The sequence below is a fragment of the Pan troglodytes genome, chromosome 2 (genome assembly GCF_028858775.2).
Source record: "Pan troglodytes isolate AG18354 chromosome 2, NHGRI_mPanTro3-v2.0_pri, whole genome shotgun sequence".
In the NCBI taxonomy this organism is placed as follows: domain Eukaryota; kingdom Metazoa; phylum Chordata; class Mammalia; order Primates; family Hominidae; genus Pan; species Pan troglodytes.
In genome coordinates this window covers 197869183-197884614 of record NC_086015.1, presented here as the reverse complement: position 1 = coordinate 197884614, position 15432 = coordinate 197869183, and the positions used below count along the sequence as shown (strand labels likewise).

Here is a 15432-nt window from a genome sequence, read left to right as displayed (position 1 = left end):
TCGAGAGTCTGGCCTTTACTAATGCAGGTCCTAAGGAAATACTTGGTCTCCATCTTCAACATGTTTTGGGGGAAGCAGGAATCCCAGAAAGCAATTAGAAAAGGAAACAGCAGGCTCAGCTGCAATGTGGTCAGAATCTATCCCTGGCACGCTCCCTAATTCTGCTGAGACCTAACCCAAGCCTGACCTCCAGGCTCCTCCAGGAGGACAGCAATGAAAATTCCTCACATTTGTACGCTTTTCCATAAAAGGTGGCTTATATGTGTGATTTCCTTTGAATTGCACTATGTCGTAAGGTAGTATAATCATCCCTATTTACAGATGAGAGCATAGGACCTCAGAGAATTACACCACTATGTACAGTGTCACAGGAGAGCCTTGTGGGACGGGGGTGAGCCCAGCCTCTGAGTCTGAATCCTGTGCTTCTCCTCCAGCTGCTGGTTAGCCTCCAGGAAAGATGCAGCTTGCTTCCTTTGCTTTCTTTTGTCTTTCCTCCCTTCATTTTGTTTCTTGATAATGATATCTCTATTTCAACTATTAACAGTTGTATTCCTAATGTTATCAGAAGATAATAATTATAATAAAGTAATGCTGTATTCCATTAAAACCCATACCAGTAAATTTCCCAGATAATCCTGTTAGGTACCATAAGCCTTTCTAAAAATACCATTTTGAATCAAAATATCTCTAAAAATGCATTATGCAATTCTTTACTTTTTAATCAGGTTAGTTTATTGCAAACGTAACATGCTAATAAACAAAATAAAAATCCAAGCCAGGTGTGGTGGCTCATGCCTGTAATCCCAGCACTTTGGGAGGCTGAGACAGGCGGATCACATGAGGTCAGGAGTTCAAGACCAGCCTGCCCAACATGGCAAAACCCCCTCTCTGCTAAACATGCAAAAAATTAGCCAGGCATGGTGGCGGGTGCCTGTAATCCCAGCTACTCAGAAGGTTGAGGCAGGAGAATCGCTTAAACCTGGGAAGCAGAGCTTGCAGTGAGCCGAGATTGCACCACTGCACTCCAGCCTGGGCGACAAGAGCGAAACTCCATCCCAAAAAAAAAAAAAAAAAAAAAATCCAAATATTACCATATATTATAAAGCAGGTAAACTTCTTAAGGATGGAAACCCAGTATTACCTCAGGACCCTCATAACTGAAGGCCAGACTTTGGACTGGAGTGGCCCCTCCAAGCGACTGTAAAGGTCCACCTACCCTGCCCACCCTCCAGGCCAGCGTGAAGCATTAGCTAGTTCATAGAAGTGTTCCTAACAGCGGACAGTGGCTTCTCTGTCAGGCATCTCAGTGGGGCCGTGGCAGGGGGTGGACTCACTTAGAGGCTTCCTAGAGCGTGCAGTGAGCACTCACACCTCTATCTAGGTCCCCCTCTCATCTGGAAAGCAGGTGTCTGGGCTCCCTGGCGAAAGGCAGCTGAGGCCTCCAGGAAAGAAGAGCACAGGCAGCTTCCCTAGGGTGGCTGGGTCTGACAAGGAAGTAGAGTGGAAGGCCTGTCATGGCCAGGTTTCTGATCTGCCCGGCACACTGGGAAAAAATGAGGCGACCCACTCTCTGCAGCTCACAGCGCAGAGGGAGGACCCGTGCAACAGGTCGCAGGAAGACAAATCTCAGAAGACCTTTCCAAGAATCAGAGCTGTCCTTCCAGGGGCTGGGCTGTCCCAGGAGAAAGAGAGACCTGCTCCTAAGGGTTGTAAGAATCGAGGGACTGCCCCTCCTCCCAAGGAAAGACAGTCCAGCTCAAACGTTCCTTTTAGTCCCGAGCTAATGTGATTTTCAGCGTCTGTTTCTGAGAAGTTACTTGGGCTCTGGGTTCTGATCTATATTTAAAGCAGCCCCTAGGACCATGTGCAAACTGAATGATGAACACCTACACAAACATAGCTAAATGATTTCCCCATGACCCTTCCAAAGTCTTAGTTTGTATAAACCCGAGCCAGTGGTCATAAAATGAAGAGAGGACAAGAGAGTAGGTACTTATTCCTGTTTGGGACAAGATTTGAATCTCCAGGCCTGGCATGGTGGCTCACACCTGTAATCTCAGCACTTTGGGAGGCTGAGGCTGGAGGATTGTTGGAGCCAAGGAGTTTGAGACCAGCCTGGGCAACATTGCGAGACTTCCATTTCTACAAAAAGTAAAAATTAAAAAATTAGTCAGCCATGATCGCACACACCTGTAGTCCCAGCTACTCAGGAGGCTGAGGCAGGAGGATCACTGGAGCTTAGGAGATCAAGGCTGCAGTGAGCTATGATCACACCACTGTACTGCAGCCTGAGTGACAGAACAAGATCCTTTCTAAAAAACAAAAAATTGAATCTCCAGTGTACATGCACACTTGGATGAGTAGACCTGCCCCTCCACCTGTTGCAGAGTCTGCACACCTCTTCTCCAAGCCCATTTCTCCATTTCTCTTTTCTTCTGGGCACACAGCTAGACTACATTTCCCAGCTTCCCTTGCAGTGACATATAGCCACGAACTGAGTTCTGGCCAATGGAACATGGGCAGAAGTTGTGTGTATCCCTTCTGGACCTGGCCCATTAAAATGTTCTAAATGATCATACACATTCTTTATCCACTGGAGGACATTCTTGGGCCAGATGCAGAAATTCCAAGACCTTAGAATAGAGATAAACAAGTTTTTGGGCCAGATGTAAATAGTTTAGGCTTGTGAGCTACATAGTATTTGTTGCAACTGCTGTCAGAGTTCAAAAGCAGCCATAAATACATAAGTAAATGAGTGTGATTGTGTTCTAGTAAAACTTCATTTACAAACAGCTGGCAGGCTCAATTTGGCCCATGACTCTTGCCCTAGGAGATGGTGGAGCCACAATGTAGAAGGAGCCTGGGTCTCTGAATGAATGCCTGGCAACCAAGATTATTCATACTGACTATTGCATAAGTGAGGACTAATCTTTTATTATGTCAAGCCAGTAAGAGTATGAGATTTATTAAAGCAGCTGGTAATCTCTACCCTATTTAATTATACTCACCATATTCTATTTTTTTCTGATGGCCAAGTGTGCAGGTCAAGAAATGGACCAATGAGGAAGAAAACTTGAGTGTTTTTCTGAAATGGCCTTTAAAACTACAGGGCTGGAGAGAGGCTGCAGGTAGGAGATTTCCAAAAACACCTCCCCACCACCAAAAAAAAAGTTCTGGAGAATGATGCTTCCTCTAGAACCTAAGTCAGGCAGGTTTGTGACTCCAGGCAGAGGCTTTGAGGAGACCCACTTTGATGGTTAAAGAGGATGAGCATCTCCTCTGTGAAGCCTTTGTGATCACCCCTCCCTCCCTTGGGTGGGTTGGCTGCCCCTGCACTATATTCCCTCAATACTTTACACATAAACTGACCATGCCTCTCTTTATGTCGGATTGGTCTTACACGCTTTGTCCTTTTCTGCTGGATTACAAGCTCCATAAGAGCAAGGACTGCATCTCATCTCCCTGGGTTCATCCTCCAGCCCCCCACTTTATCCCCCAATCTCACCCCTTCCCCACACTCTCCCACCTCCCTCCACAACCAGCACGGTGCTTGGCACACAGGAGATACCTTGTAAATGTCCCTTCAGTGAAGGAGAGAACAGAAATGAATGAATGAAGACATGCATAGGTTGACAAAGTTGCCTGGGTTACAGGGGGTTGGCTATATCACTTATCATTTTTCACCAAACTGGGATACCCTGAGGGTGAAAGGCAGTTCTACTGTAATTATCCACAGTCATCATAGCAGTAGGCGTCTTTGGACCATGGTCTCCAGCAATACAGAGCATTCTCAAAGGGAATCAGTGGTTTCAATTAGTTTAAGAACATTTAATATTAAAAGCAAACAAAGAAGAAAACTCAGAGCACAATGGAAAGGAAAGGACGCTGTGATCTGAAGGGTTTTTTGGCAGAAACCTGGGAGGATCAGCACCGCTCTCTCATTGCGCTATGAGTTTTCACCGATCATTTCACACCAATGCCAAGCACAACAGGTTGAGTTGACAATACAGCTCATATCCACCCTAGAGCACAGTCCCAGGATTACCCACAGGAACACACACATGTATACACACACACACCACCGTTCTAGCAGGATAAGAGGATCCCACATGTTCTTGTGTATACTCTCCCTGCATATGTTTCCAAGAAAAATCTCAGAACCTCCGCTTTTCTAGAAAATAATCAGTCTAAAGAATTACTTTAAAAGGATGTGTGTCCATTTCAGGGACATCTATTTGAGAGGTAAATGAAATCACAATTGCAAATATTTGTGGAAAGTTTTGGGCGGTTGTGTGTGTGTGTGTGCTTGAGTATAGAACACTAATCACATCAGTAATACTGATCTGGGCTGATAATCAAATGCTGACTAAATGAATCCCATTATATGGAACAAATAAAAATGCAGCCAGAGAGCATAGGGCAGCTGCCGTGCTCTCCTGCCACAGCTGAGGGAGGAGATTGGGCTGGAGATGGCCATGTAGCCCATGTGGATATTGAGCATTTTGGATGGAAACTTAGCCCGTAATGTTTCCACATGAAGCATGCCATTCAAATACCCACCTACTGCTTCCTACTCTTAATAGATTCCTTCATTTTTTCGGGTTTTCCCACCTTGGGCCGTGAGATATGTTTCTGAAAACCTTCCTACCCATTGGCACAATGGCTCCGTGGGCGAGCCTCACCGAAGCTCACCCAGCCAGACTGTATTCTTTCCATGTGAATACTCCAGCAGGAACCACTCCTTTCCCGTACTGCACTTTACAAGGCCCTTACTGGTCCAACATTTAGATTTTGAGCCTAAACACAACCTGAGAGAGTTTGATTAGGTATTACCAGCTCCATTTCACAGAAAGAATTGGTGCCAAAAGGAAGCCTGCCCAAGGTCAAAGAGCTCATATGTGGGAAAACCAGCACTAGAACTGGGTCTTACGTGCCTTTCTCCTTAGCTATACCTTACAGCCTCACCACCCCACCCCAGCCAGCCCCCAATTCCACTTTTGTCAGGTAACGTTGGACACTTGCTAAGACCTGGGGCAGAGGAATGGAGTGGCAGATTTGTCGTTTATGACTGGAACCTGTTTTGATCTCATCAGTGTGGACACCTCCAGAAAGATCCGACCAGCCATGGACTCTGTAAGTTTCTTTCATCTGCAACCACTGCTGCAGACACAAGAGAGGGAAGGCCTCATACACCTGGGTGTGTCTGTGGATCTCTTTCAGATAAGCAGCGTGGTTTGGTGCAGACACAAACAGTAGCACTGAATCACATGCTGCTCTTTTGAAGAGATGGGCTCCTCTACTGGAAATCAGCTGGTGAGCACCAGCAAAGGTTTCCCCTGGGAATCACAGTCACTGGGGGCAAGTCGACATACAAAGATGAAGGCAGGTTTCCCTACAGGGGAAGCCTTGCGGGAGGACAGAGAGAAGCTGTGGGTAAGGAACTGCTGATGGTTTTGTAGATCTGTAAATGGTACCTGGGAATCATTGGCAAGCCCTGAACTGGAACACAGAACTGAGAGAGTGCTGATGCAGGACCCAGCATCCCGACCTACCCTCCCTCCTTGAACTCATGTGACCTTGGCAACTTCATTTTCTCTTTCTCTGGGCAGTTCAGCTGCAAGATTGGAACCTTTAGGAACGTGGCTTATGGTGTTAGGAGAACATCCATAAAGTGATTAAAAGTACTCCCTGCACTGAAATATTTGTTGCTGCCCACGCTGGCCTCCTCCCATCATGGTGCCTAAAAATAGCCTTAATATGTGGCCTTTTAGATCTCAAAGACTTAATATTCGGGAGTCCCCTGTTAAACTGTCAGGTCCATGGAAGAGTCATTTAGGCGAGTGTTTGGGATATTCACTGTAGACTGAGGAACAATAGCTTGAGGTGGCAAAAGTGGAGACTTTAGCAGCGTGAGAAGGGGGAGAGCCCTAAGCTTCACACACTTACAACTGGCTGGTGTCCCCAGGGCAGTGGGGCTCCCTGCAGTGTTGCTGAGAGTGTCTGAAAGAGGGCAGTGTGGCATCTTAGAAAGAGACTGGGGAAAACAAAACCTGGGTTCTAATCCTGGCTCTGCTGTAAGCTTCCTGTGGCACACGCACAAGTCCTTTCCCCTCTCTGGGCCTCAGTTTCCCTATCTGTAAAATGAAAGGATCGGAACCAAGGGGTGATGAGGTTGTGTCTGGCTCTCAAGATTTTGAAATGAACTGGTGAGCCATGAGTGGCTAATCCTGGAGCAGAGGGTAGGGAGACTCCCCAGTCATCAGCCAAGACCCAACTCTTTTAGAGAAAGAATCCAGGATGGGGGTGAGTCCTGGAGCAGGAGGATCCTGCTGCAAGACAGACAGGGAAGCATTCCCCAGGCCATCAACTCACTCTTCTTCCCAGACTTCCTCAAGTGGGTCTTGGTCTCCCTTGCCAGGAGCCCCAAACTCCCTGCTGCCAGATGCCCTCATGGCCTTTGACCAGATGTTTAGGCTCTGCCAAGTTTCCTTGGACAGTACCCTGGGTTGCCTCCATACTCACTTATCCGCACCTTAAAGGATTCAGGGGAAAGAGTGTAGGACTTGGAGTCAGGGGCCTTGAGTTCTGGTCCCAGCTTGCTGAGTAATCTTAGGCAAGCGATTGCACTTCTCTGAACCCTAACTTGGCCCTTGGATTCAGTGCCAGTTGCCGTTTCAGGACCCACCATGGCCTCTAAGTTTTGAGGTAATGAAAGGGATATCTACCAGCTGGTTCCTGGCTTCGCCAAGGGAATGTCACTTCCAAACCAGACGTTGGTGAAGGTCCAGGAACGTAGGTCCTGAAGACGAGCTCTGTCCTCAGAGCCTGAGATAGTTTCTAGCCCATCGTCAGAGGCTTCTTCTGTTTTGTCCTACTAGGGAAAGGGGGAAGGGAGAAACACTCTTGACCTTAACCTTGGCTTCTTTAAGTCACAATAGTGAAAGTCTTGTTATTGTCTAATCAAGGGCACCCACTTTACCTGGGATGATCCTGGGGCTGGAGAGGGGAAGTGACTTGATTGACTCACACACTGAGGAAGTCCAGGGCTCTCCAGGCCTGGACCCGTGTCTCCCTGGCTTTCTGCCACACCATCACATTGTTTGAGTCTTCATTTGGCACAATTTAGGGAGGTTTGGGGAGTTAATTTGGGGCTGGGATGAGCAGGGATAAGACTCCAATTCCATTCAAAGCCAATTCCAAATAAACCATCCTTCTCCAAACCAGAACCACCCCTCCCTAGAAGGTCAGGGACATTCCAAGGAAATTCTTGGGAATTAAATATACCTCATGGAGAGTTGAGGAATTGAATGATTTCCAATCTTCCCTCCTCACCAAACATATATCCTTGAAACCTTGGTTCCTACTTCTGGACAATGACCTTGAACTTGATTAGACCTGTTCTCTCCTGGGGTGGAATCACTCCTTTACTCCTTCCTTTGCATTTCCTGAGTACCTACTAGGTGCCAGACCCCATGTTAAGTGAGGTAAATCAGAGCTGCCTAAGACATATGCCTGTCCTTGAAGAATTCAGCCAACCAGGAAGGACACAAATGATTCATATCCATGATACAATGGCAAGAGCTTCTCCACCCACAAACTAGATCCACTCTTCTAGGATGGGGTCTCACCACACCAGATACCAAGGGTGGGAGCAAAAGAAGACGAAGTTCCCCTGGGGGCTGCACCCCACCCACCGGCAGCATTCTCCCCAGGAAGACAGACCAGACCCCCGGCCTCTTTACCTCCAGCGTCATGCACCTAGTACATATTCATTCACACTTGGTCTGGGGAGTAGGGGGTGGGGGGGTTGGTGAACAATGTCAGAAATAGTTCTCATCAAGCATCTACCATGTATGAAATGTGGGAGTACAAATAAGGGGGAAAGTAAGGGGAAATCCAAATGCCAGTTTCTGCCATCCCAAAGGGAACAATTTACTTATATGCCAGAAAAACTGGAGGCCTAGGCTGGGTGCAGTGGCTCACGCCTGTAATCCCAGTACTTTAGGAGGCCAAGGCCGGCGGGTCGCTTGGGGTCAGGAGTTCGAGACCAGCCTGGCCAACATAGCGAAACCTCGCCTCTACTAAAAATTTAAAAACATAGCTGGGCGTGGCGGTGTACGCCTCTAATCCCAGCTACTTGGAGGCTGACGCAGGAGAATCACTTGAACCCCAGAGGCAGAGGCTGCAGTGAGTGAAGATCATACCACTGCACTCTAGCCTGGGTGACAGAGAAAGACTCTGTCTCAAAAAAATAAATTAAAATAACTGGAGGCCTATTAAAAGCGCATCAGTCTAGGAGGTTGGACCCATGGGTCTTGGTCCCTTAGCATGCCCTGGAGTTGCAGGACTGGTGCTGGCTGATGCCTATGTGCTTGGTTTGCTTTTCCTTTAAAGCCTGGGCTATCTTTTCTTTCAGGCAATATAAGATATCAGCTAGGTTTGTGGAAAGGAGAAATTCAGATGGGGAGCTGTGCCATAGGGGAATGAGGTGTGAACTGGAGAAGCAGGAAGGGGTAGAGATGAAGAGGAGGGGAGAAGAGGAGGCCTTCAGAAATGTCACTCCCCATGGAGGGTTAGAAACAAGGTCCTTTTCTGGTACCACTGAGCAGCTCAAGAAAGAGGAAGGAAGGAGTGCCAAGTTCCAGGGCCATCTTCTCACCATTCAAACCACCAAGACGATGGTTAGTCAAGGCTGCTTAAACTGGGTCACAAGAGCTTTAGAGCAAGCAGTAGGGGTTTAGTCTAGGGGACACTGGGCCTACGAACAGGGGTGAGCCAGAAGGAACAGAAACGGCCCCGGCTACTGGTAAAGCCAGATCCAGGTGTGGCCGCTGTAGTTTGGATATTTGTTCCCCCAAATCTCTTCTTGAAATTTGATCCCAGTGTTGGAGGTGGGGCCTAATGGGAGGTATTTGGGTCATGGAGGTGGATCCCTTATGAATAGGTTAATGCTCTCCCTGTGGGGAGACGGAGGCAATGAGTGATTTCTCTCTCACTCACTTGAGAGCAGGTTGTCCAAAAAAGCCTGGCACTGCCCTTCTCCCTGTCTCTTGCTTCCTTCCTCTTGCCATTTGATTCCTGCTCCAGTTCACCTCCCACCATGAGTGCAAGCAGCCTGAGGCCTCACCAGAGCAGAAGCTGGCACCACACTTCTTGTACAGCCTGCAGAACCTTGAGCCAAATAAACCTCTTTCCTTTATAAATTACCCAGCCTTGCCAGGCATGGTGGCTCATGCCTGTAATCCCAGCACTTCGGGAGGCCAAGGCGGGTGGATCACTTGAGGTCAGGAGTTCAAGACCAGCCTGACCAACATGGTGAAACCATGTTTCTACTAAAAAAAAAAAAAAGTACAAAATTAGCCGGGTGAGGTGGAGGGCGCCTATATTCCCAGCTACTCGGGAGGCTGAGGCAGGAGAATCGCTTGAACCCGGGAGATGGAGGTTGTGGTGAGCCAAGATCATGCTATTGCACTCTAGCCTGGGCAACAAGAGTGAAACTCTGTCTCAAAATAAATAAATCAATAAATATAAATAAATTACCCAGCCTCAGGTATTCTTTATAGCAACACTAAACGGACTAAGACAGTGGACATGTGCAACAAGCCTGGAGCAGAGAGTGCAGAGCGCCCTGGGCCGAGCACCCTCCTGGCTGCCTGGAGCCCTGAGTAGTTCCCCATGTGTCAGTCATGGCTCCTACCCCAGCAGTCTGTGCACATTTCTAGCTCTGTCATGCATCCCTTACCAGCAGATGCTGGGACTACTGATGCATACCACACAGAGGAAAGAGTTCTGCTTATTAAATTACTAAATCCTGTTTTAAAAGACGGCAACTTGCTCCTAATAGAATTTCTATGTTTCTCGTGATCCTTGGCAACTACAATGAGATTTTTAAATCTCCAATATGGTGCCGGGGTAGATTCTTCCAACCAGTTCTCTCTCTACTCAGAAGCAGAACCCTCAAAAACAGCTCTGTCCCCTGGGAGGGAATTGTGCTTTCTTAGTATAACAGAGCCTTTCTAATTTGGTTAAAATCTGTTCTGCTGACTGTGGGGCAGTGAGAGGTGTTTCTTTAGGGAAACCATGTATGTCCACACACGTGTGTGTGGAGGGGGTTCTCTGAAGCTGTCATAGTTGGGAGGGTATGAAATACTATTGTTTACTTTATGCCATTTTATTCCTCCCACCTTCCTGCTTACATATGCAACAAATGGTAGAAGTGAACATGGGATGTTTGTGCTGTGAGGAGTCGATGAATGCCTCCTCCCGGACTCACGCTGCCACCCCTGGAGGACCGCGTGCCGCCGGGAGTCACTCTGTTTTTCATGCAGTCAATGCTGCATTGTTGAACACGGAGGATTACCTAGGCTGGGAAAGAACGTGGAAAGTGTCTCAGTGCATTTAAAGTACCATCAGGTTAAGTCATGGAGAAACATGAGCCTCACTTTGCAGGAAAGAAAAGCTAAATTTGATGAGTAAACCAGACTTCAGGTGTTTTCTGGAAGGTGTATTTTATCTAATGACTCAGCTTTGCTTTTGTCGCTCCATTCTTTTCCCTCTGAGCTCCAGGAGCAAAGTAGTTTTAGGGTCTTTCTTTTATTTTCATTCAAAACATCTCTTCTTACTCTAGTGATATCATCCCTGGAAGACTGAGAAGTCAGAAGAGGTGAATCACGTGTCACCTTCACATCTCTTCTAGAATTACATCAGTCAGAGCTCTGAGGTGCAGTGGGGATCGATGCCAAAAAGCAGAGGGGAGGAAGGAGAGATGGGGAGGGCACAGACGGAGGAGGAAGGGAGCTGGCTCTTTCCAGCCTGCTTATTTTCTTCTTCCTCCTCCTCAACCTTCAAGCCCCCCTTCCTATTTATAAATCACATAAGAGGAAATATCAGACTTTAAAGAGATGGCTGCTTTATATTTATTGATGGTGTTGGTTTCAACACTATTTGCCTGAACTTTTGGACCAACCACCACATGCCTGTCAGTCACAGATGAAAGCCAACATTGGCATTCTCACAGGACACTTAAACTAGGTAAGAATGAAGACACACAGACCCTGCCCTGTCTCCCAGGTATTAGCCATATTATCTTCACTCTGTCTCATCTCTTCATCAGTTTCAAACAGCAGAGGAACTTGGCTATGCATGGGAATAATTTCAAACGTGAAATCTAGTCACGCAGGCTAGTGATGGCCCACACAGCCGTCTGCTTATCAGGTGAGCACACTGGTGTGGAAGGGCTGGGATGGGTGGCTGGGCTGAGACTGGACTTTCCTGACCTCTCTCTAGCTGGGGTTTTTAATGTCATTCAATGATGTGTATCTGAGGTATTCAGGGAGAGGGATCGGGACGCACAACCAAGCCAAAATATAATAGATTCAAAGGCCTGGACCTTGTCCTAAGGCCCTTAAGACTGAATTTTTAAAAAATGTTTTCCACTCAGCTGGGTACAGTGGCTCATGCCTGTAATCCCAGCACTTTGGTAGGCTGAGGTGGGCAGATCACCTGAGGTCGGGAGTTTGAAACCAGCCTGACCAACATGGAGAAACCCCATCTCTACTAAAAATACAAAATTAGCCAGGCGTGGTGGCGCATGCCTGTAATCCCAGCTACTTGGGAGGCTGAGGCAGGAGAATCGCTTGAACCCGGGAGGTGGAGGTTGCGGTGAGCTGAGATGGCACCACTGCACTCCAGCCTGGGTGACAAGAGTGAAACTCCATCTCAAAAAAAAAAAAAAAAAATATATATATATATATATATATATATACACACACACACACACACATATTTTCCACTCGCCCCCTTTGCTTTTCTTTCTTAAAGATAGTTCTATGCCTGAATCATTCCTGTTAATTAGGAAGAAAATCTTTCACCCCTCTTTCCTTTATGGTTCCAGTGAATTCCAGACTCCTTAGGATTTCTGGGTCTAGCTGCTCAGAACATATTTATGATGAAAACAAAGCAAAGTGGCCTCAGGACACCAGGGAAGGCCAGGAGTGAGATCCATTTCTGCAACACAGGAAGAGAGGCCTCAAGGGGCAAAAGGAAAATATAATTTGCAGAAGGCACAGTTTTGGCAGCATCTTATTACAACTTCCAGCTGATCGGGTGTAGCCAAACTAGAGACATCTGTTTGGAGTTTACAACAGAAACAAACACACAGAAAGCATGAAAGCGCTGAAACATGCACACCCATACCGCGCTCTAACAGCTCCTCTCCCCCTCGACCTTCGCGCCATCCCCCAACTGGGTCACACTGGGTTGTAGAAGGGAAGGAAATGGGCTCTGCAGCCTGCCCAGCCACCCACCCACCTGCACCGTGACTCACTCACACCAGGATCGGAACTTGTCAACTTTTCTCTCTCCTTGGTTTTCCTCCCAGCAAAAACAGAGATGGCCCCACTCCTCAGAGAACTCCTCTTTGGGTTTCTAGTTCATCTTTAAAGCTCCCTGAGCTGTTTGTAAAGGAAAAGATAAGGTAGTCTCCTTACGCTTGATTATTAGCATGGCCCACAGAAGGAGGTAGTAAAATCTCAGCAGATCTGGAAGTCACTCCTCCATAAATAACCTCACAGGTCTGGGAGTGCGATACGGAACTCACCGTGGCCTCTCCAAAAGACCAGAAAAAGATCACACAACTTAATTAGTGAAAAATACAGGATAATACAAGAAAAGGCTGGTCCCAGACACAGCACCCAGAGTTGTGGAGGTCCAGGAAGGCCCCAGATGGCGCATAAAGTGGACCTTCCTTCCCTAATTCTCTCCAAGCACAGGAAAGGCCAAAGACTGTCTTATGACACCATCCCAGGGTGGGACACAGCCTCTCCCACCCCAACGCAGCAGTTCCAGACGCTCACCTGTTCTGTTAAATTTTCCTCTTTATTCTCTCCCCACTGGCGTGCAAACAGAACCAGAACAGTGCTACTTTTAAAAAATAACAAAATGTTTTATACACATTTCTGTATATACAACTGAACAACATTTTCCATGTTTCTTTTGCACAGCAAAAGATATAAACATTCAGCTCTGAGAACACAGTTATGTACAGAAAAAAGTCAAAAATACTTCACAACAGTGCAAAAATATTTTACACAGTATCATGGAGTGCGATCTTTTGAGCAAGAGGAAGGGTGTGTGTGTTTCTAAAGGAAAACTCCTTTTTAAGATATTGGATGTCTTTAACTGTAAACAAAATGCAACTCTCTTTCATCTCCCCCCACCCCCCAAACAGTTATTTGAAGAATTTGGCAACATTTCAGGGGTGTGAGTCTGAGGTAAACAGCCAGAATTCTTGCACCAAAAAGAACCAAGGGCTAAAGGGTTGCATTAAAGCCTCAAACACCTTGAGAGCACATTTTTTTTTTTTTTTTTTAATGAGATGTCAGTGACAGCGCAGGGCCGCTCCCAGGGGGTGGGAGGAGGAAGTGAACCCCTCCTCCTCAGGCCCCAGCTGCCCCACAAACAGGAAACTGGCCAGGCACCTACGGCCTGAGACTAGGAACTTCAGCCAACCTTCCCTCACCCGCATCCCAGAGGGGTGCCTCTCTCTCCCTCCTGGCGGGGTTTTCCCCTCTCAAATCTCCCCGCATCCCCACGCGCAACAGAGCCAAAAGTGCTGGGGCGGGAGCGGGGGCCGGGAGGTAGGGGGAAGCGGTCGGGGGAACGCTGGACCTGGGCTCCAAGTGTAGGTCTGGGCCCCAAATGCCCCATTTCCCCCTTCCTGGGGGCGGGCAAGGGACAGGGAGGTTGTCGGGACCACGGATGGGTAGCCACGGTGGAGCGCCGGCGACGCGCGGAGGAGCTCAGCCCGAGTGGGGCTCGTCTGCACTGGCGCCGTCGGCCTGGCCGGACGAGTCCCCGGCGGTGGCGGAGGTGGCGTCAGGGCCCCCGCCCTCGATGGAGCTCTCGCTGCCCGTGCTGTCGCCCGACAGCAGGCGCGTCACCCGCAAGTCGGCCTGCAGGGTGCGCACGTCGTTGCCGAAGCTGAGCTCGCCCAGGTCGCTAATAAGTTGCGACAGCTCAGCCTTCATGTCGGAGGCGCTGCCCAGCAGCAGAGGCGGAGGCCCGGCCCCCGGGCCCAGGGAGCCCCCGCCGCCTCCTAGCGCCTCCCCACGGCCATTCTCCAGAGTATCCAACAAGTCCCCGCACTCAAAGTGCATGGCGACCACTAGCGCACGCTGCGCCTCGGCGGCCTCCTCCTCTGCTGGATCTCCCTCTGCCGCACGGTTCTCCTCCTCCTCCGGGCAGCCCTCGGGTTGCTCCTCTTCCTCTTCCTCCTGCAGCTCCTGCTCCTGCTGTTCGCCGAGCAGGTCCTCGGTGATGGAGCCGAGCTTGGGCGCGCTGCGGCTGCGCTCCACCGGCGGTTTATAGCAGCAGGGTCCGTGTAGGAGCAGCTTGCGCAGCGGCACTAGCGGGATGGTGTGTGCGCCCACCAGCTCCTGCTGCTGGTGACGCGCGTCGTCCCGCCGCTTGAGGCGTTTAAATTCCGCCAGCGCGTTGGCCGACGTCTGGTAGAGCAGCAGGGCCATGGCCTGCGCCTTTTCGGGCTTGGACACCAGCACGGCGTGGCAGCGCAGCATCACGGCCTTGTGCTTCAGCTCGTGCCGGTACACCCAGGCGAAGACCTTGGGCAGCCGCGCGTCGGCCACGCAGTAGGTGACGCGGTGCAGCAGGTAGAGGTGGCCCGGGCGGCGCAGCGCGCGCTCCTCGGCGTGCACCATGCGGATACCCTGCGCACTCACCGTCAGCTTCATCTTGGTGCCCTGACGGCCCGCCTCGCTCTTGCTCCAGATCTTGCCCACAGCAAGGTCGGTGCAGCCGTCGCCGCGCGCCTGGATGGTGGTGGCATTGCCCAGGTAGAGCACGGTGTAAGTTGGGTCCTCGCTAGTGATGTGCAGCTTCTTGCGCTTGGAGCGGAACATGCTGCCCACCCGGCTAAGCGCGCCTTCGGGGCACGCCCGCGCCAGCGAGCTCAGCGCCGAGTAGTGCAGGCTCACAGCGTAGCCCTTGGGCTTGGACGCCTGCCGCGGCGGCGCCTCGGCCAGCAGCTCGAACTTGTGCTTCTTCCACGGCAGCATCTCCGGAGGGCGCCCCGGCGCAGCTGGGCGGCGGCGGCGGCGGAGCGCCGGGTGCGAGGCCCGCTGAGCCACCGGCCCCTGCCGGGCTCGGCCCGGGCAAGATCGAAAAATAAAACTACTGGCAGCGGCCCAGTGGTAGGGAGTTGGGGGGAGGGGAGCAGAGAGAGTGCTTAGGAACCCCGCAGGGGGTGGGGGTAAATTTTCTAAAAAAGAAAATATTCAGCTTCGAGTGTGCAAAAAAGGTTGGTGCGGGGGAGACACGCGCGCACACAGAATTACCCCAGCCTGGGCAAGGGCGAGAGCAAAGAGTCTCAGGCAAGCAACAAAATGCAAGGGAGAGAGAACGAGCGTGGAGTGG

At 49.7% G+C, this 15432-nt stretch overlaps 1 protein-coding gene across 1 annotated transcript; it reads right to left on the bottom strand.

The window, feature by feature from the left end:
• Positions 1-12857: 12857 nt before the first annotated feature.
• On the bottom strand, positions 12858-15391 carry FAM43A (family with sequence similarity 43 member A). The gene has a single exon (XM_516959.8). The coding sequence runs from the start codon at positions 15072-15074 to the stop codon at positions 13800-13802; it is 1275 nt and encodes a 424-aa protein (XP_516959.1). The 5' UTR covers positions 15075-15391; the 3' UTR covers positions 12858-13799.
• Between the last annotated feature and the right edge of the window lie 41 nt (positions 15392-15432).